The sequence below is a fragment of the Trachypithecus francoisi genome, unplaced genomic scaffold (genome assembly GCF_009764315.1).
Source record: "Trachypithecus francoisi isolate TF-2019V2 unplaced genomic scaffold, Tfra_2.0 Lachesis_group12, whole genome shotgun sequence".
NCBI classification, from domain to species: domain Eukaryota; kingdom Metazoa; phylum Chordata; class Mammalia; order Primates; family Cercopithecidae; genus Trachypithecus; species Trachypithecus francoisi.
Genome location: NW_022681457.1, coordinates 1092554 through 1114089, shown reverse-complemented (window position 1 = coordinate 1114089; position 21536 = coordinate 1092554). Strand labels below are relative to the sequence as shown.

The 21536-nt window shown below is 51.8% G+C and overlaps 2 protein-coding genes across 2 annotated transcripts; one reads left to right on the top strand and one right to left on the bottom strand.

Annotated features, from left to right (window-relative positions):
• Window positions 1-1782: 1782 nt before the first annotated feature.
• On the bottom strand, window positions 1783-15533 carry QPCTL (glutaminyl-peptide cyclotransferase like). The gene is made up of 7 exons (XM_033223706.1): window positions 15114-15533; window positions 14466-14609; window positions 11674-11955; window positions 8925-9077; window positions 8725-8824; window positions 4726-4842; window positions 1783-3726 (listed from the first exon to the last, which is right to left on the bottom strand). The coding sequence occupies exons 1-7, from the start codon at window positions 15318-15320 to the stop codon at window positions 3581-3583; spliced, it is 1149 nt and encodes a 382-aa protein (XP_033079597.1). The 5' UTR covers window positions 15321-15533; the 3' UTR covers window positions 1783-3580.
• A 124-nt stretch (window positions 15534-15657) lies between these two features.
• Window positions 15658-20990, top strand: SNRPD2 (small nuclear ribonucleoprotein D2 polypeptide). The gene is made up of 3 exons (XM_033223708.1): window positions 15658-16110; window positions 19257-19436; window positions 20719-20990. Coding segments are annotated over exons 1-3 (357 nt in total). The 5' UTR covers window positions 15658-16108; the 3' UTR covers window positions 20894-20990.
• Window positions 20991-21536: the final 546 nt, after the last annotated feature.

Genomic DNA, 21536 nt, shown 5'->3' with positions numbered 1-21536 from the left:
ATCTGCACACCACACGCAACTGGTTCGCAATTCTCAGTCTCAGCCGCCTCACCTGCAAAATGAGAACTGAAATTGTACCTATTTCAGGATTTGTAGTCAGGGAGACTACACAGTTTGATATATGTAGAAAAAGTTCTCATGGGCTGGGCTTGGTGGCTCATGCCTGTAATCTCAGCACTTTGGGAGGCCGAGGTGGGTGGATCACCTGAGGTCAAGAGTTCAAGACCAACCTGATCAACATGGTCCCATCTCTACTAAAAAATAGAAAAAATTAGCAGGGCATGGTGGCAGGTGCCTGTATTCCCAGCTACTAGGGAGGTTGAGGCAAGAGAATCGCTTGAACCCAGGAGGTGGAGCTTGCAGTGAGCTGAGATCTCGCCATTGCACTCCAGCCTGGGCAACAGAGTAAGGCTCTGTCCCCCCACCAAAGAAATAGAAAAATTAGCTGGGCGTGGTGGCAGGCGCCTGTAATCCCTGCTACTTAGAGGCTGATGAAGGAGAATCGCTTGAACCCAGGAGGCGGAGGTTGCAGTGAGCCAAGATTGTGCCTCTCTGCACTCCAGCCTGGGTGATAAGAGCGAAACTCCATCTTAAAAAAAAAAAAAAAAAAGTTCTCATGATGCCTGGTACATAGTAGATGCTCAGTAAATGTCAGCGAATGTGGAAGAACCTAAATTGAGGACCTATGTTTATCCTCTCATTTGATACCCCGAGTTTCAGCCCTGGAGTTGATTTGGAGGGCAGATGCTCGCTACACTCTGTACTAATCCTCCACCTTGGCCTGGCATCCGTGCTCACTGCTAAGTCTCCATCAAAGTCATAAATCCACAGGCACAGAGCTCGGTGTAGGACTCTGCTTCCAGGTGCCATCCGTCTCAGGTTTTTCTTTTGAGTTGGTTTGCTGAGCAGCTGTGTATGCACCAAAGTGTGTGCTTAAGGACAGCATGGGCTGGGCGTGGTGGTTCACACTTGTAATCTCAGCATTTTGGGAGTTCGAGGCAGGCAGATCACAAGGTCAGGAGATCGAGACTATCCTGGCTAACACGATGAAACCCCGTCTGTACTAAAAATACAAAAATTAGCTGGGTGTGGTGGCACACACCCGTAGTCCCAGCTACTCGGGAGGCTGAGGCAGGAGAATCGCTTGTACCCAGGAGGCGGAGGTTGCAGTGAGCCAAGATCTCACCACTGCACTCCAGTCTGGTGACAGAGCGAGACTCTGCCTCAACAAGAAAAACCTCCTGGGCTCAAGTGATCCTACCACCTCAACCTCTCAAAGTGCTGAGATTGCAGGCATGAGCCACCACACCCAGTCTGCATTTTTTAATAAGCACCCCAGCTGAGTCTGAAAATTAGGTAGGGTTGGGAAATACTTGCTCACTAGAGTTTGCAGTTACACCCGCCATCTCACACTGCTGTACCAGCAGCTGAAAGGGAAAGCCAGTGTGCCCTAGCTACTCTGCAATAGATCTAGATCTGTCTTACCCATTGTTCTCGTAGATGCTCTCAGACTTTCAAAACCCCTTGTTTTCCAAAGTACCTTCTGCGGCATCCTAGTTCTTTTGTTGTTGTTGTATTTTGTTTGTTGAGACAGAGTGTCACTCTATCGCCCAGGCTGGAGTGCAGTGGTGTGATCTTGGCTCACTGCAGCTTCTGCCACGGGGTTCCAGCGATTCTCCTGTTTCAGCCTCTCAAGTAGCTGGGATTACAGGCTCATGCCACCACACCTGGCTAATTTTTGTAGTTTTAGTAGATATGGGGTTTCATCATGTTGTCCAAGCTGGTCTCGAACTCCTGAGTTCAGGTGAACTGCGAGCCTTGGCCTCCCAAATTGCTGGGATTACAGGTGTGAGCTACCATGCCCAGCCGAGGTATCTTAGTTCTATGAAGTGCTTCCTAATAAAAAGTGTTCCATAGTGAAATACTTTGGGAGCCTCTGTCTTAAAAATTCACATGATGCAGTGAGGAAACACATTTTATGTTGTCTCACCCTGCTTCTTGGATTTCAGACCCCCTTTGTCATGCAATGTCTATTTACATGAGTTCTACAGAATGTTTGGCGTTTTTGTTGTTGTTGCTGTTTGTTTTGAGACAGGGTGTCACTGTGTTGCCCAGGCTAGTCTTGAACTCTTGGGTTCATGGGATTCTCTCACCTCAGCCTCCTGAGTAGCTGAGACTACAGGTGTGCAGCACCACACCTGGCTTATGCAGGCAGTGTTTTGCAGAAACACTGGTTACACTTTTTTTCTTTTTCCTTTTTCTGGAGAATGGGGTCACACTATATTAGCCCAGGCTGGTCTCAAACTCCTGAGCTCAAGCTATCCCTCTGCCTCTGCCTCCCAAGGAGTTAGGATTACAGGTGTGAACCACCATGCCCAGCCAGAAACAATGGCTTATTACCCACTGGGTTTGGAAGAATCTGGACTTCCAAAATACCAGCTTGTCTCTTCTGTGCCTGGTTATGAGCACATCCTCTGTGTGCCCCATGTGGGAGTTAGGTTAGGACTGGTGCAGCAGCAAGGCTGCCATTCTGGAGAATTACCTGACACAAAACAAGCCATGGAGAATTCATCTGGTTGGGTGGCATCACTGGACCAGACCAGTAACAGTCTTTTAGTCTTTTACTCTTTTTAAAAAATATTTATTTATTTATTTATTTATTTATTGAGACAGAGTCTTGCTCTGTTGCCCAGGCTGGAGAGCAGTGGTGTGATGTCAACTCACTGCAACCTCCGCCTCCTGGGTACAAGTGATTCTCCTGCCTCAGCCTCCCAAGCAGCTGAGATTACAGGCATCTGCCACCATGCCCAGCTAATTATTGTATTTTTAGTAGAGACAGTGTTTCACCGTGTTGGCCAGGCTGGTCTCAAACTCTTGACCTCAGGTGATCCTCCCCCCTCAGCCTCTTGAAGTGTTGGTATTACAGGCATGAGCCACCACACCTGGCAGTCTTTTACTCTTTCAGTTCGTTGACCTAAAGAACAGCATTTTGCCAGGCACAGTGGCTCACGCCTGTAATCCCCTCACTTTGGGAGGCCGAGGCGGGCGGATCACAAGGTCAGGAGATTGAGACCATCCTGGATAACACGATGAAACCCCATCTCTACTAAAAATACAAAAAATTAGCCGGGCGAGGTGGCGGGCGCCTGTGGTCCCAGCTACTCGGGAGGCTGAGGTAGGAGAATGGCATGAATCCAGGAGGCGGAGCTTGTACTGAACTGAGATCCGGCCACTGCACTCCAGCCTGGGCGACGAAGCGAGACTCCGTCTCAAAGAAAAACAAAACAAAACAAAACACCATTTGGCCCCTGCAAACCTTTGGACCAAGTGTTTACCTCTGGGGAGGGACCAAGTTCTTATTCCTCTGGCTGTCACCCCACAGTGGTCTCTTCCCTGTCCTTGAAGGGTGGCAGCTTGAGACAATCAAAAGAAAGAAGGTCTTCCAATTGTAGCACAATTAGGAGACAAAGGTGTGAAAACAACAAGCCAGCACACTCTAGGCAGATCCCGCCCGAGCTTCACTGGCCCCCGGTGGGACCTTCTCTCTCACAGTCCTCTCCACAGGCCTTGGCCGAGGGCGCTAGAGCCCCAGGTATTCAGCCAGGAACACGGCCAGAATGCGGCTCAAGTTGTGTACCGTGGGCGGGTGGAGATTGGCCTCTGTGTCCGCAGGGGTGTGCCAGACAGCAGGGAAGGGCGTGGAGATGAGATGGAGCACGGGGACCCCTGAAATGACAGAGGAGACTTTGTCAGGTCCACTGCAGCCCACCACGACCCAGGAGCCCAAGCCCAACCTCTAGGTAACCTTGCCTTGCCCCCACACACTGGTGAAAGATACTATGATCGGGCACTTTTTTTTTTTTGAGACGGAGTCTCTCTCTGTCGCCCAGGCTGGAGTGCAGTGGCGTGATCTCGGATCACTGCAGCCTCTGCCTCCCGGGTTCCAGCAATTCTACTGTCTCAGCCTCCCAGGTAGCTGGGATTATAGGCAGGTACCACAATACCTGTCTAGTTTTTGTATTTTTAGTAGAGATGGGGTTTCATCATGTTGGCCAGGCTGGTCTCAAACTCCTGACCTCAGGTGATCCGCCCACCTCAGCCTCCCAAAGTTCTAGGATTACAGGCGTAAGCGACCACGCCCAGCCCTGGCACTTTTTTTTTTTTTTTTTTTGAAATATTGTCTCCCTCTGTTGTCCAGGCTAGAGTGCAGCGACTCAATCAAGGCTCACTGCAGCCTTGACTTCCCAGGCTCAGGTGATCCTCCCACTTCAGCCTCTCGAGTAGCTGAGACTATAGGTGCGAACCACCATGCCCTGCTAACTTTTTGTATTTTTAGTAAATACAAGATTTATGCCATGTTGCCCAGGCTGGTTTCAAACTCCTGGGCTCGAGGATTCCTGCCCCCCCACACCCCTCCTAACTCAGCCTCCCAAAGTGCTGGGATTACAGGTGTGAACCACCGTGCCCAGCTGCAAACATTTCTGGAATGCTTGCTATGTGCTGGGTGTTGGTCCAAGTAAGGTCTTTACCGGTGTTAGCACGTTCAATCTCCTCAACAATACTCTAAGATAGAGAGTATTATCCCCATTTTACAGATGAATAAATCAAAGCACAAACAGGTTAGGCCACTTAGCACCATTCCCCAGCCCTGGGAAGGGGCCACGGCCAGTTCCAATTTGTGGCTTCCTTAGACACCCACCCTCCATCCCTCCCTGCATCAGGTACCTCTGCGGAGGAAGGGGATGTGGTCGTCTTCCACAGAGCCAAAGGGCTCCCCGGGTTGGAAGTACATCACTTCCTGGGGATGAGACTGCAGCAGGTTCAAACGGTGCAGACGCTTCTCTGGAGGTGGGGGTGATTAGAGAGGAAGGGTTAGTCCTTAGCAGTCAAAGGTCCCCAGTCCACAAATCAGAGGAGGGCAGAGCACCCAGAGACAAAACCCTGGTCATCCCAACAAGGATGAATGCCAGTTACTCCTTCCTGTGGGCTCACTATGTTCCTGGTCTCATTCAATCCCTCCAAGTCTAAGACATAGACATTCTTTTTTTTGAGACAAGATCTTGTGGCCCAGTGTGGTGGCTCACACCTGTAATCCCAGCACTTAGGGAGGCTGAAGCAGGTGGATCACCTGAGGTTAGGAGTTCGAAACCAGCTTGGCCAACATAGTGAAACCCTGTCTCTACTAAAAATACAAAAATTAGCTAGGTGTGGTGGTGGGCGCTTGTAGTCCCAGCTACTTGGGAAGCTGAGGCACAAGAATTGCTTGAACCTGGGAGGTGGAGGTTGCAGTGAGCTGAGATTGCACCACTGCACTCCAGCCTGGATGACAGAGTAAGATTCTGTCTCAAAAAAAAAAAAAAACCAGAAAAGAAAAAAGGCCGGGTACGGTGGCTCACACCTGTAATCCCAGCACTTTGGAAGGTTGAGGCGAGCGGATCACAAGGTCAGGAGTTTGAGACCAGCCTGGCCAATATGGTGAAACCCTGTCTCTACTAAAAATACAAAAATTAGCCAGGCGTGGTGGCAGATGCCTGTAGTCCCAGCTACTCGGGAGGCTGAGGCAGGAGAATTGCTTGAACCTAGGAGGCAGAGGTTGTAGTGAGCCAAGATTGGGCCACTGCACTCCAGCCTGGGAGACAAAGCGAGACTCTGTCTCAAAAAAAAAAAAAAAGATCTTGTTCTCTCATCCACACTGGAATGCAGTGGGGCGACGACAGCTCAGTGCAGCCTTAATCTTGCTGGCCTAAGCGATCCTCCAGTCTCAGCCTCTCAAATAGCTGGGACTTCAGGTGCATGCCCCCATGCGTGGGTAATTGTGTGTGTGTGTGTGGTGTGTGTAGAAATGGGATCTTCCTGTGTTGCCCGGGCTGGCCTCAAACTTCTAGGTTCATGTGATCTTCCTGTCTTGGCTTCTCAAATTGCTGGGACTATAGGTATGAGCCACTACTTCTGGGCCCCTGGCCTTTTTTTTTTGAGACAGTCTCGCTGTGTCGCCAGGCTAGAGCGCAGTGGCGCAATCTCGGCTCACTGCAACCTCCACCTCCCAGGTTCAAGCAATTCTCCCGCCTCAGACTCCTGAGTAGCTGGGAGTATAGGCACCCGCCACCATGCCCAGCTAATTTTTGAATTTTTAGTAAAGATGGGGTGTCACTGGCCAGGCGCGGTGGCTCAAGCCTGTAATCCCAGCACTTTGGGAGGCCGAGACGGGCGGATCACGAGGTCAGGAGATCGAGACCATCCTGGCTAACATGGTGAAACCCCGTCTCTACTAAAAAAATACAACAAATTAGCCGGGCGAGATGGCGGGCGCCTGTAGTCCCAGCTACTCGGGAGGCTGAGGCGAGAGAATGGCGTAAACCCGGAGGCGGAGCTTGCAGTGAGCTGAGATCCGGCCACTGCACTCCAGCCTGGGCAACAGAGCGAGACTCCGTCTCAAAAAAAAAAAAAAAAAAAAAAAAAAGATGGGGTGTCACCATATTGGCCAGGTTGGTCTCGAACTCCCAACCTTGTGATTCACCCGCCTCAGCCTTCCAAAGCGCTGGGATTACATGCGTGAGCCACCAGGCCTAGCCCCCACTGGCCATTTTACAGGTAGAAAACTGAGGCTCAGAGAAATGAAGCCACTTGTCTAAGTTCACCCAGCTGGTAAGATTGGAAACCATGGCTGTCTGACCTTACAGCCTGTCTGTTAATCACTATCACTAATCTCTAGTTCCTTAGAAAGACTAGGGAGGTAGAGAAAAGGCTGGATGAGCCTTTATTTAATTTATTTTATTTTATTTTATTTTTTGAGACAGAGTCTCACTCTGTCACCCAGGCTGGAGTGCAGTGGCACAATTTCAGCTCACTGCAACCTCCGCCTCCCGGGTACAAGTGATTCTTCTGCCTCAGCCTCCAGAGTAGCTGGGACTATAGGCACGCACTACCTCACCTGGCTACTTTTTGTATTTATAGTAGAGATAGGGTTTTACCATATTGGCCAGGCTGGTCTCGAACTCCTGACCTTGTGATCCACCTGCCTCAGACTCCCAAAGTGTTGGGATTACAGGCGTGAGCCATTGCACTTGGCCGAGTCTTTATTTTTAAAAACAATTTTTAGGCCGGGTGCAGTAGCTCATGCCTGTAATCCCAGCTCTCAAGGAGGCAGAGACGGGAGGATGACTTGAGCCCAGGAGTTCGAGACCTGCCCTGGCAATATAGTGAGACCCTGTTCTCCACAAAAAGGAAGAAAAACAATTTTTAACTTTTTTTAATTTTAATTTTTATTTATTTCTTTTTTTTGAGACAGAGTCTCACTGTGTCACCCAGGCTGGAGTGCAGTGGTGCAATCACAGCTTACTGCAGCCTCGACTTCCCAGACTCAAGTGATCCTGCCACTTCAGCCTCCCAAGTCACTGGGACTACAGGCAGGTGCCACCACGCCTGGCTAATTTTTTTTTTTTTTTGAAATGGAGTCTCACTCTGTTGCCCAGGCTAGAGTGCAGTGGCGCGATCTCGGCTCACTGCAACCTCCGCCTCCCAGGTTCAAGCGATTCTCCTGCCTCAGCCTCCTGAATAGCTAGGATTACAAGCACATACCACCACGCCCGGCTAACTTTTCGTATTTTTAGTAGAGAAGGGGTTTCGCCCTGTTGGCCAGGCTGGTCTCAAACTCCTAACCTCAGGTGATCCATCCGCTTCGGCCTCCCAAAGTGCTGGGATTACAGGCGTAAGCCACCGCGACTGACCTAATTTTTGTTTTTATTTTGTGGAGAAAGGATTTCACCATGTTGCCCAGGCTAGTCTGGAACTCCTGAGCTCAAGTGATCCACCTGCCTCAGCCTCTCAAAGTGCTGGAATTATAGGTGTGAGCCACCAAACCAGCTTTTTTTTTTTTTTTTTGAGACAGGATCTCAGGCTGGAGTGCAGTGGTGCAATCTTGGCTCACTACAGCCTTGACCTCCCAGGCTCAAAGGATACTCCCCAGTAGCTGGGATGACAGGTGCATGCCACTGCACCCAGCTGTTGCCCAGGCTGGAGTGCAGTGGCGCAATATCGGCTCACTGCAAGCTCCGCCTCCTGGGTTCACACTATTTTCCTGCCTCAGCCTCCCGAGTAGCTGGGACTACAGGTGCCCGCCACCTCACCTGGCTAGTTTTTTGTACTTTTAGTAGAGTCAGAGTTTCACTGTGTTAGCTAGGATGGTCTCGATCTCCTGACCTCGTGATCTGCCCACCTCGGCCTCCCAAAGTGCTGGGATTACAGCCGTGAGCCACCATGCCCGATGCTAATTTCTTTTTTTAAGAGATGGGGTCACAGGGCGCGGTGGCTCACACCTGTAATCCCAGCACTTTGGGAGACTGTGGTGGGCGGATCTCGAGATCAGGAGTTCGAGACCAGCTTGGCCAACATAGTGAAACCCTGTCTCTGCTAAAATAAAAAATTAGCTGGCCATGGTGGCATGCGCCTGTAGTCCCAGCTACTCAGGAGGATGAGGCAGGAGAATGGCTTGAACCTGAGAGGTGGAGGTTGCAGTGAGCCAAGATCGCGCCACTGCACTCCAGCCTGGGTGACATAGTGAGACTCCATCTCAAAAAAAAAAAAAAAAAAAAAAGATGGGGTCTTCCTATGTGGCCCAGACTGGTGGATGAGCCTTTAGAGGGTAGGTGCCTGTCCTACCCCAGCCCGCCACCCTGTACCCCATACCCCAGGTGGGCTGGAGCCCACCTCCACATTCACCCTTACCAATGCTTCTCAGCCGATGGAACCAGCGGACCGTGCGAGGGAAGTGGCTGTAGAAGGTGGGATTGGGGGCTCCCAGGAGATCAAGAAGCATAAAGAGCTCCTAAGGAGAAAGGCCATGACTGAGGGGCCCGCGCAGGATGACGCCAGCCCCGCTTCACCTTCTCCCTCCCTCGCCGGAAGCCAGGGGACCCTGGTCTTACAATAGCCTGGATCCTGGTGGGGCCAGGGCTGTGAGGTATAGACTCCATGAGCTGGGCCAGGTGCCGGGAACCGTAAAGGGAGTCCTTGGGTCCCCACTCCTTCAGGGCCTCTTCACCATCCAGGAAGAGCAGTTGCAGGGTCACCGGAGCTGCCTGTGGGAGCAGCGGGGGGTGGTCAGAGACAGCTCAAGACTAGCCCTCAGCCTCAACACACCCACAATTCTTGCCCACTTGCATGGCTTAACAGAACAAATGAGATGTCCTCACTCATTGAACGTGGTAGCCAAGAGTACAGATTCTGAGTCCAATTGTCTGGGATCAAATCCGTACTTGGCTGTTTCATAACAAAGCAGGCATGGGGAAGTTACTAACTTCTAGAAGCATCAGTTTCTTCATCTATAAATGGGGTTAATAAGAGTTTTTTGTTTTTTGTTTTTGAGACGGAGTCTCGCTCTGTCACCTGGGCTGGAGTGCAGTGGCCGGATCTCAGCTCACTGCAAGCTCCGCCTCCCGGGCTTATGCCATTCTCCTGCCTCAGCCTCCTAAGTGACTGGGACTACAGGCACCCGCCATCACGCCCGGCCAGTTTTTGTATTTTCAGTAGAGACAAGGTTTCATCGTGTTGGCCAGGCTGGTCTCGAACTCCTGACCTCAAATGATCCACCTGCCTCAGCCTCCCAAAGTGCTGGGATTACAGACGTCAGCCACCACGCCCAGCAATAACAGTTCTTTTCAAAGGATAAGGTTTGAATCCAGGTCTTAGAACAGTGCCTGGCATGTAACTAAATAAGGGTTATCTCTGATTATTATTCCTCAAGCTCAGTTTGGAGAAAGAGATAGAGCCACAAATGAGTAATTATACAAACAGTGAAATGCAGTTGAGACAAATGCTTCTAAGAACTACAGAGTCCTGAGAGGGCATAGGAAGGAGGCTGGGGGATGACCTGGCCTGGAGAGGGCGTTGGGTCTTTTGGGAAGGGATGTTTGCCATGAGAGTGGGTAAGAACTGGCCTGGCAAAATGGAGCAGGAGGAAGAGCATTCCCAGCCAAGGGAGCAACACAGGGCAAGGCTGTGGCCAGGGAAGGGGTCCCAGAAGTTTGAGAGGAGTCCGGAGGGTTTAGCAAGGGCTAGGGAGTGTGGGCTTTGTTATAGGGACACTGGGGAGGCACAGAGGGGGGTTGAGCAGGGCAAGACCATGATGAGATCTGCGTTTTTCTTTTCTGTTTGAGACAGAATCTCGCTCTGTCGTCCAGGCTGGAGTGAAGTGGTGCAATCTCGGCTCACTGCAACCTCTGCCTCCCGGGTTCAAGTGATCCTCCTGTCTTAACCTCCCAAGTAGCTAGGATTACAGGTGTGCACCACCATGCCCAGCTAATTTTTGTATTTTTAGTAGAGCTGAGGTTTCCCTGTTGGCCAAGCAGGGCTCGAACTTCTGACCTCAAATGATCTGCCTACCTTGGCCTCCCAAAATGCTGGGATTACAGGCGTGAGCTACCATGCCCGGCTGGGAAGGCCTCTTTAAAGGGGTGACATTGGAGTGGACACCTGAGTGAAGACTGGGAGTCAGCCAGGAAGATACCTATGAAAAGCATACTCTTTTTTTTTTTTTTTTTTTTTAAGAGACAAGGTCTCTTGTCACCCAGGCTAGAATACAGTGGCATGATCATGGCTCACTGCAGTCTCAAACTCCTAGACTCAAGCCATCCTCCCCTCTCAGCCTCCCAAGTAGCATGCCACTACACCCAGATAATTTTTTTTTTTTTTTTTGAGATGGAGTCTTGCTGTGTCGCCCAGGCTGGAGTGCAGTGGTGCAACTTCGGCTTACTACAACCTCCGCTTCCCGGGTTCAAGCAGTTCTCTGCTTCAGTCTCCCGAGTAGCTGGGGTTACAGGTATGTACCACCAAGCATGGCTAATTTTTGTATTTTTGGTAGAGACGGGGTTTCACCATGTTGGCCAGGCTGGTCTTGAACTCCTGACCTCGTGATCCACCCACCTCAGCCTCCCAAAATGCTGGGATTCCAAGTGTGAGCCACCGAGCCTGGCCAGAAAAGCACATTCTATCCAAAGCAAACAGCAAGTGCAAATGCTCTGAGGCGGGAGTGAGTCCTGCGGGTTTGAGGAACCCAGAGGAGGTAGGGGTGGCTACAGCAGAGTGAGCAAGAGGTGAGAGGTGGGAGATGAGGCTGGAGAGATAACAGGGCACAGCCCATGGGCCAATATAAGGACTCTGGATTATGCTTGCAATGAGGTGGGAGCCCTGGGAGGGTTTGGGGGAGAGGAAAGAAAATTTGACATCTAGGAGGTAAAAAGATCCCTGTGATGGCCAGGCACAGTGGCTCACACCTGTAATCCCCGCACTTTGGGAGGCCGAGGCGGGCAGATCACCTGAGGTTGGGAGTTCGAGACCAGCCTGACCAACATGGAGACAGCACGTCTCCACTAAAATTACAAAATTAGCTGTGCGTGGTGGCACATGCCTGTAATCCCAGCTACTAGGGAGGCTGAGGCAGGCGAATCGCTTGAACCTGAGAGGCAGAGGTTGCGGTAAGCCAAGATCCCACCATGTGCACTCCAGCCTGGGGAACAAGAGTGAAACTCTGTCTCAAAAAAGAAAAAAAGATCCCTGTGACTATGCGCGGAGTAGAGTGGGAAGACGAGAGGGATGACAAATGTCCAGGAAAGGTAAGGTGGGGGCTTGGGAAAAGGTGGAGGTAGCCCACTACCCTCCCCAACTCCTGCTCCTCACCTGTTCTTTGGCCCTGCTCAGCTCCAGGTCAAGTGCCTGGGCCAGCTCCAGCAGCAGGGCACAGGGCACAGCCGAGTCCGTGGCCCCTACAAACGGGGTCGATCCGGGTGGGAAGAGCTTCGAGTCATAATGGCAGGCAAGGGTGAGGTGACGGGCAGCCCCCGGGTCCAGCGTGGCCACCACATTGCCAAAGTCCACTGGCCCCAGGGGCGTCGAGGCTGTGAAGGGATCCAGCTCCACGTGCCAACCTGCTGTCAGGGACCGCAGCGTGGCCTCCAGGAACTAGCGGCAAGAGAGAGGTGGGAGGGTGGACGGGGACTGGGGAGGAGGTGGGGAGAAGGGCCACGTGACCTGAGCCATGTAGAGCAGATGGGTTAACTCTAAAGTCCCACTCTGATTTAATGGATTTCTTTCTTTTTTTTCTTTTTCTTTTTTTTTTTGAGACGGAGTCTCGCTCTGTCACCCAGACTGGAGTGCAGTGGCGCGATCTTGGCTCACTGCAAGCTCCGCCTCCTGGGTTCACGCCATTCTCCTGCCTCGGCCTTCTGAGTAGCTGGAACTACAGGCGCCCGCCACCACGCCTGGCTAATTTTTTGTATTTTTAGTAGAGACGGGGTTTCACTGTGTTAGCCAGGATGGTCTCGATCTCCTGACCTCGTGATCTGCCTGCTTCGGCCTCCCAAAGTGCTGGGATTACAGGCGTGAGCCACCATGCCTGGCCTCTTCTTTTCTTTTTCTTTTTCAGATGGAGTCTTGCTCTGTCACCCAGGCTGGAGTGCAGTGGCTCGATCTCAGCTCACTGCAACCTCCGCCTCCTGGCTTCAAGTGATTCTCCTGACTCAGCCTCCCGAGTAGCTGGGGTTACAGGCGCCCCCCCGACAACACCTGGCTATTTTTTGTATTTTTAGAAGAGATGGGGTTTCACAGTGTTGGCCAGCCTGGTATCGAATTCCTGACCTCAAGTGATCTGCCTGCCTCAGCCTCCCAAAGTGCTGGGACTATAGGTGTGAGCCACTGTGCCCAGTCCCCTACTCTGATTAAAATCATTCCCTTGACATTCCTGGTGAGTACCTACTGGGTGCCAGATGTTGGGGTGACCCCACCTCTTTTTTTTTTTTTTTTTTTTGAGACGGAGTCTCGCTCTGTCGCCAGGGCTGGAGTGCAGTGGCCAGATCTCAGCTCACTGCAAACTCCGCCTCCCGGGTTTACGCCATTCTCCTGCCTCAGCCTCCCGAATAGCTGGGACTACAGGCACCTGCCACCTCGCCCGGCTGGTTTTTTGTATTTTTTTTAGTAGAGACGGGGTTTCACCGTGTTAGCCAGGATGATATCGATCTCCTGATCTCGTGATCCGCCCGTCTCGGCCTCCGAAAGTGCTGGGATTACAGGCTTGAGCCACTGCACCCGGCCGACCCCACCTTTTGAAGCCAACAAGACTCATCACAGCTTACCCTTAAATAGCTCTCACTGTGTGCTAAGCTCTCTTCTAGGAACCATACAGGGGAGGGACTGCCGATACATGATCCCATTTTGCAGATGAGGAAATGGGCTCAGAGAGGTTAAGAAACTAGTTCGGGCTGGGCGTGGTGGCTCACGCCTGTAATCCCAGAACTTTGGGAGGCTGAGGCAGGTGGATCATGAGGTCAGGTGTTCAACACCAGCCTGGCCAACATAGTGAAACCCCATCTCTACTAAAAATACAAAAAAATTAGCTGGACGTGGTGGCGGGCACCTGTAATCCCAGCTACTCAGGAGGCTGAGGCAGGAGAATTGCTTGAACCTGGTAAGTGGAGGTTGCCGTGAGCCGAGATCGCACCACTGCACTCCAACCCAGGCGACAGTGTGAGACTCCATCTCAAAAAAAAAAAAAAAAGAAAAGAAAAAAAGAAACAAGTCCAAGGTCACAATCTAAGTGGATGAGGTCACACTGGGACTCAGGCAGTATTTAAATGACTTTTTTTTTTTTTTTTGAGATGGAGTCTTGCTCTGTCACCCATGCTGGGGTGCAGTGGAGCAATCTCAGCTCACTGAAGCCTCCGCCTCCCAGGTTCAAGTGATTCTCGTGCCTCAGCCTCCCAAGTAGCTGCGACTACAGTTACCCACCACCACGCTGGCTAATTTTGTATTTTTAGTAGAGATGGGGTTTCACCATGTTGGCCAGGCTGGTCTCAAATTCCTGACCTCAAGTGATCTGCCTGTCTTGGCCTCCCAAAGTGCTATGATTACAGGTGTGAGCCACTGTGCCTGGCCTTTAAATGACTATTGATGCTTTCTGGGAGACAATAGATACATTACAGCACCAGCTTGGAGCCAACCTGCTTGGGTTCAACTCTAGGTCTATGATTTTCTAAACACTGGGTCTCACTATGTTGACTAGGCTAGTCTCGAAGTTCTCAGGTGATTCTCCCACCTTGGCTTCCCAAAGTGCTGGGATTACAGGCATGAGCCAGTGCACCAGGCTAAGGTCTACTATTTATTATCTGTAGGATTTGAGCAATGTGTATAACCTCTCTGAGCCTCAGTTTCCCCATCTGCATAATGAAGATCATATTGGTACCCACCTTAAAGGGCTGTCTGTTGCCTATGCCTAGCACACAGTAAGCTTTTGGTGGGGGCATTAAGGGGGGCAGTACAGCCTGGTGGTTTGTTTTCAGCATGGGAGTCGAGAGTCCGATTAACTCCAGTCATCACCTCAGTTCCTTCTCTTAGCTCCTTTGGGATCTTGAACAGGATGCTTATTTCCCATTCCCTGGAGGGCTAGGGGGTCAGGGACTGGAGGTGGGTCCCTTTACCTTTCTGACTTGGAGATTTCCCGAGCTGCCTGGGGTTCGCACAACCAGCAGGGGGCGCAGATAAGTGCCCCAGAGACGCTGTGGGTCCAGTTGTCCCACCACCCTCCGCAGCCGGGCTTCGGGAAGGCTTCCGATCAACGGGACCTTGGGAAGGAGGTGGGATAGGGAAGGGAAGAATGAAAGCAACCCCCCATTTCAACCCTACCCCGGGTGCCCTCACCCACAAGGAGCCCCGGGTCCTCTTTCTAATTTGCGGCCTCCAGCATCGGAGACTTCTAGGATAAATCCAAGGCTCAGGAAAAGTCCTTCCAAGACCATCTGGTCCAGCCTACCTCAAACTTGATGGGGAAATCGAGGCCCAGTGAGAGAGAAGGGAGATGGAGGAAGGGACTCTTCCAAATAGTTGACTAAAGGCGTAGAACCCTGAACCCCCCCCCCGTCTTACTATTTCAGACCTTTCCTCTTAAAAGGAAGCTACTGTTGCAAAACTAGCCCGAAGCCTTATTCCTTTGGTAAGGGTCATGCTCTCAGATGACGAAGACGGTGGCATCTGCGGTTAGGGCCGTACGCTAAAGCCAAGTCAACCTTGGGTAACAGCGGGGAGGGAATGAGGGTCCCCGAGGTGTCCGGGTCCCCGCCCAGCCTCACCCGCAGCTCCCGGCCCAGCGGCAGCTCCTCAGTCCTGCGGTGCCAGCCGCTCCAAATGGTGTAGAACGCCGAGCCCACGGCCAGCGCCAGCAACAGGGGCAAGAGCCGGACCCGCGGTAGCAAGCGGCGCTTCGGGGGCAAGAGTGGCTCCATAACGCCACGTTCCCCTAGCCGCAGGCGGGGCCGCCCGCGGCCCCCGGAACGCATGGCAGCTTTGCCCTGAAACCTGTACCAGAGCACGATTGAGTTTAGGCCCAGCCAAGTTCCACCCCATGGAATCGGTGGGCCAATAAGCAACAGCAGCGGCTGCACCTGCCCACCCCACAGCGAGCAGCGAAACCAATAAGAGCTACGGTCCTGAGGACACGCCTCCCGGCTTCCCTTGGGTATTGGGGTTGGTTCTTCTGAGAATGGCACGACCCAAAAAGGGAAAGCCAATGAGCAGCGTTTGGTCGTGGAAAATATTCAATCTCTCGGGCGCAGGTCCATGCCCCTCCCGGATGTAGGCAAGGGATTGGTGGCGCAGGGTCGGAAAGATCAGTGGATACGTCAATAACCCGTCCCAGAGGGAAGAGGGGCGGTGCCCGTCTCCGAAGCGAGGAGCGGATTGGCTTCAACGGAGGCCGCGCCCCCGAAGTCACGGCCGGCGGGCATTTGGAAATAGTTTGTCATTTCCCTCATTCAACCAGTACCATTCTTCAACAAAACGGTTTGAATCAGACCGCCTTTCCTTTTGTCTTCATTGTCATAAATATCTGCCCCGTGTAGTCCTGACTGGCCTCGAACCCCTATCCGAGGCTTTTATTCTTTCATTGTGCACCGTTGGTGGGCAATGCTATGGCAACAGGCCACGCCTCCACTTACTGGTTGGCTTTGCGCAGGCGCCAACGGAAGTGGGTCGCAGGAAAAGGAAGTCCCGCCTCTCTCTCCTCAGGCAGCAGCAACGCGGAGGAAACGGGAGGAAACGGGAGTGAACCGAGAGCTTAGTGATCATCATGTGAGGCCGGGCTAGGCTTAGGCGGCGGGAATGAGGTTGAGGGTGGAAATTTGACCGATTAAGGGTGGGAAGGGTTGAGCAGAGAGGGGGGTGGGGGCAGGGGCAGATGTTTTAGGGATGGAGCGTCCTGCTTTTCTCCTGATGAGTTTGAGAACGGGCGTGGGGCCTTTGACGCATCGTGACTTCGGGAGAGGGGGCGGCTTTATCAGATAACGCGCTGGGCTGGGCGCAGGGACTCATGCCTGTGATCCCAGCACTTTAGTAGGCCAAGGCGGGAGCATTGCTAGAACACAGGAGTTTCGAGACTACTCTAGGCAACATAGCGAGACCCCCGTCTCTACATAAAAAAATTTTTTTTAATTATGAAAAACATGTTTTAAACGATAACGGAGGGAGGTCCTAGATAATTAGTCCTATTGAAGTGAATGTTAAGGGGCAGCGATTTTACGAATACTGGGGGAGGCCGGGCGCAGTGGCTCAGGTTTGTAAATCCCAGCACTTTGGGAGGCCGAGGCGGGCGGATCACCTGAGGTCAGGAGTTTGAGACCAGCCTGGCCATTGTGGTGAAACCCCATCTCTACCAAAAATACAAAAATTAGCCGGGCATAGTGTCGGGCCCCTGTAATTCCAGCTACTCTGGAGGCTGAGGCCGGAGAATCTCTTGAACCCGGGAGAGGGAGGTTGCAGTGAGCCGAGATTGCGCCACTGCACACTTCCAGCCTGAGCGAAGAGTAAAACTCCATCTCAAAACGAAACAAAATAAATCGAAACGAATACTGGGGAAGGGAAGTTAGGATTTTTGGAAATAATGATTTGAAATAAGGGACATCTCCTGATCATTTGAGCTGGATCCAGATGCGTTTTCGACCTAATTCACAACTTAAAGGGATAACTAGTCATTGGCATGATTTTGCTCATTTATTAGTGCAGCAAATATTACATTGAATGTTTATGTATCAGACACTGCTTAAGCCGCCTAGGATACATCAGTGAATGAAACCTTTTGTTCCCAAGGAAAAAAAAAATCTTTTTTTTTTTTGAGACGTAGCCTTGCTCTGTTGCTCAGGCTGGAGTGCAATGGTGCAATCTCAGCTCACTGCAACCTCCGCCTCCCGAGTTGAAGCAATTCTCCTGCCTCAGCCTCCCAAGTTGCTAGGATTACAGGCACCCGCCACCACGCCCAGCTGACTTTTGTATTTTTAGTAGAGACCAGGTTTCGCCATGTTGGCCAACCTGGTCTCAAACTCCCGACCTCGAATGATCCACCCGCCTCGACCTTCCAAAGTGCTGGCATTACAGGTGTGAGCCACCGTGCCTGGCCGGGGTTTTACTTTCTACACTGAGATGATGGGGGGCATGGGAGGATTTTGTTTTGTTTTGTTTTGTTTGTTTGAGATGGACTCTCACTCTGTCACCCAGATTGGAGTGTAGTAGCATGATCTCTGTCTCCTGGGTTCAAGTGATCTTCCTGCCTCAGCCTCCCAAGTAGCTAGGATTACAAGCATGCTCCACCATGCCCAGCTAATTTTTTTTTTTTTTGAGATGGAGTCTCACTCTGTAGCCCAGGCTGGAGTGCAGTGGCGTGATCTTGGCTCACTGCAACTTTTGCTGCTGGGGCTCCAGCGATTCTCCTGTGTCAGCCTCCTAAGTAGCTGGGACTAGAGGCATGCGCCACCACACCTGATTAATTTTTTTTGTATTTTTAGTAGAGACAGGGTTTCACCATGTTGCCCTGGGTGGTCTGGAACTCCTGAGCTCAGGCAATCCACCCCCCTTGGCCTCCCAAAGTGCTGGGATTACAGGCGTGAGCCATCGCACGCAGCCTAATTTTTGTATTTTCTAGTTTGTATTTACTTATTTTTTGAGACAGAGTCTCACTCTGTCGCCCAGGCTGGAGTGCAGTGGCATGATCTTGCTTCACTGCAATCTCCGACTCCTGAGTTCAAGCGATTCTTCTGCCAGAACTTACCAAGTAGCTGAGATTACAGGCGTGCGCCACCACGCCTGGCTAATTTTTTGTTGTTGTTTTTTTTTGTTTTGTTTGTATTTTTAGTAGAGATGGGTTTTCACCATGTTGGCCAGGCTGGTCTCGAACTCCTGATGTCAAGTGATCCACCTGCCTTGTGAATCACCAGCTGGATGCCTAACAGACATTTTCTTTTCTTTTCTTTTCTTTTTTTTTTTTTTTTTGAGACGGAGTCTTGCTCTGTTGCTACGCTGGAGTGCAGTAGTGCGATCTCAGCTCACCGCAACCTCTGCACCACAGAAGTGCTAGGATTACAGGCATGAGCTACTGTACCCAGCCCCTGGGAGGGTTTTGAAGAGTGACATGTTATGATTTAGGTTTTAGCACAGCCCCCTCTGACCACTCTGTGGAGAACAGACTGTCAGGGAACATGGGTGGAGGCAGAGAGACCACAAAGATTCCAGGTCAGAGATGACAGAGGCTTAGGCCATGGTAAGAAATGGCCACTTCCTACAGATTTATTGTAGGATGTGAGGGAAAAAGAGGAATCAAGTTGAAAAAGAATTTTTGCCCAGAGAACTAGAAGGATGGAGTTACCATCAAAGCAGATGGGGAACGCTGTGGATAGGGTAGGCTTCGGTGGTTGGGTGATCTGGATCCCGACCTGAGACATGCAGAGTTGAAAATGTCTGTCCCGGCGTGGTGGCTCACGCCTGTAATCTCAGCACTTCGGGAGGTCGAGGCGGGTGGATCACGAGGTCAAGAAATCAAGACCATCCTGGCCAACGTGGTGAAACCCACTGTCTACTAAAAATACAAAAATTAGCTGGGTGTGGAGGTGATGCGTGCCTGTAGTCACGTGCCTGTAGTCCCAGCTACTCAGGAGGCTGAGGCAGGAGAATCGCTTGAACCCAGGAGGCAGAGGTTACAGTGAGCCGAGATCGTGCCTCTGCACTCCAGCCTGGCAACAGAGCAAGACTCTGTCTCAAAAAAAAAAGAAAAGAAAAAGAAAATGTCTGTTAGGCATCCAGCTGGTGATACTCAGAAGGCTGAACAGGACGGATGTGATGGGACAAGGCTGGGGAGACATTGAGGCTGGGGCCCTGACCACCCATCCTCACAGCTCCAGCCTCTCAGCTCCAGCCTCTCTCACTTATGGGTTCCATGTTTGTCCATGCAGGAGCCTCCTCAACAAGCCCAAGAGTGAGATGACCCCAGAGGAGCTGCAGAAGCGAGAGGAGGAGGAATTTAACACGGGTCCACTCTCTGTGCTCACTCAGTCAGTCAAGAACAACACCCAAGTGCTCATCAACTGTCGCAACAATAAGAAACTCCTGGGCCGCGTGAAGGCCTTCGATAGGTGAGTGCTGGGTCCTGGGAGGTGTTCGGTGCAGGCCTAGAGAGGCTGCCCCAGCTCCAGTCTGAAGAGCTCAAAGACAGGTTTCTCAGACGCCTGGGGTGTATGGCCCAATGTGGTGGCTCATGCCTGTAATTCCAGCACTTTGGGAGGCCAAGGCGGGTGGATCACCTGAGGTCAGGCATTCAAGACCAGCGTGGCTAACATGGTGAAACGGCATCTCTATTAAAAATATAGGCTGGGGCCGGGCGCGGTGGCTCAAGCCTGTAATCCCAGCACTTTGGGAGGCCGAGACGGGCGGATCACGAGGTCAGGAGATCGAGACCATCCTGGCTAACACGGTGAAACCCCGTCTCTACTAAAAAATACAAAAAACTAGCCGGGCGTGGTGGCGGGCGCCTGTAGTCCCAGCTACTCGGGAGGCTGAGGCCGGAGAATGGCGTGAACCCGGGAGGCGGAGCTTGCAGTGAGCTGAGATCTAGCCACTGCACTCCAGGCTGGGTGACAGAGTGAGACTCTGCCTCAGAAAAAAAAAAAAAAAAAAAAAAAAATATAGGCTGGGCGCGGTGACTCAAGCCTGTAATCCCAGCACTTTGGGAGGCCAAGACGGGCGGATCACGAGGTCAGGAGATCGAGACCATCCTGGCTAACACGGTGAAACCCCGTCTCTACTAAAAATACAAAAAATTAGCCGGGCGAGGTGGCGGGCGCCTGTGGTCCCAGCTACTCAGGAGGCTGAGGCGGGAGAATGGCAAGAACCCGGGAGGCGGAGGTTGCAGTGAGCTGAGATCCGGCCACTGCACTCCAGCCTGGGCGACAGAGCAAGACTCCGTCTCAAAAAAATAAATAAATAAATAAAAGCTGGGCGTGGTGGTGCACACCTGTATTCACAGCTACTCAGGAGGCCGAGGCACAAGAATTGCCTGAACCCACGAGGCAGAGGTTGCGGCGAGCTGAAATCGCACCACTGCACTCCAGCCTGGGCGACAGAGCGACACTCTGTCTCACAAAAAAAAGAAAAAAAAAAGATAATATTCAATGACCCTGTGAGGAAGGTACTGTGATTGTCTTCCCTCTTAAAGATGAAGAAACTGGCACAGAGAGGTGCAGTCCTTTGCCTCAGCCTCAACCTAAGGACTGGCAGAATTGGCCTTGGCAGCTTGGTCATCCAGCCTAGCACCTGCACCTTTCCCCAAGTTATGCTGCTGGAGGGGGTGAGCAGCAGGCAGTGCTGTCAGAGGCACCCCCCTCACACCCAGTGCCTCCCTTCCCTGTTCCCCACCAGGCACTGCAACATGGTGCTGGAGAATGTGAAGGAGATGTGGACTGAGGTCCCTAAGAGCGGCAAGGGCAAGAAGAAATCCAAGCCAGTCAACAAAGACCGCTACATCTCCAAGATGTTCCTGCGCGGGGACTCGGTCATCGTGGTCCTGCGGAACCCGCTTATCGCCGGCAAGTAGGGGCTGCCTATCCATCGACAGAACTCACTCTCCTGTCCTATGAAGACCGTTGCCACTGGTGTTGAGAATAATAAAGCTCTGTTTTTTTTTCTAGTGATATGTGTTCCCAGAGCCTTGTGAGTAGGGTGGATTCAGGAGGGCTTGGGGGAGGCAGCTAATACCAAATTGAATGCTGGGACCAGGACCCCTGAGCAAGTGGAGAGGCCCTGGCTCTGCCCCATCGAGGCCTCACTTTCCCCCTCTGCAAAGCAAACAGGTTAGATGGAAATGAGCACCCAGTTGTGGCACTGGAGAACATTTTAGTTCTCCTGCTTTAATCTTTCTGAGCTTCTCCTTGTCACTCTGTTGCTCTCTTTTCTACCTCTTAAAATGAATTGGCCTCGCTTGACCAAAATATCTTTTGGGCCCAGGTATGGTGGCTCACACCTGTGATCCCAGTAGTTTGGGAGGCTGAGGCGGGCAAATCACCTGACATCAGGAATTCAAGACCAGCCTGGCCAACATGGTGAAATGCTGTCTCTACTAAAAATACAAAGATTGGCCAGGCGCAGTGGCTCATCCCTGTAATCCCAGCACTTTGGGAGGCCAAGGCAGGTGGATCACCTGAGCTCAGGAGTTCGAGACCAGCCTGGCCAACATGGTG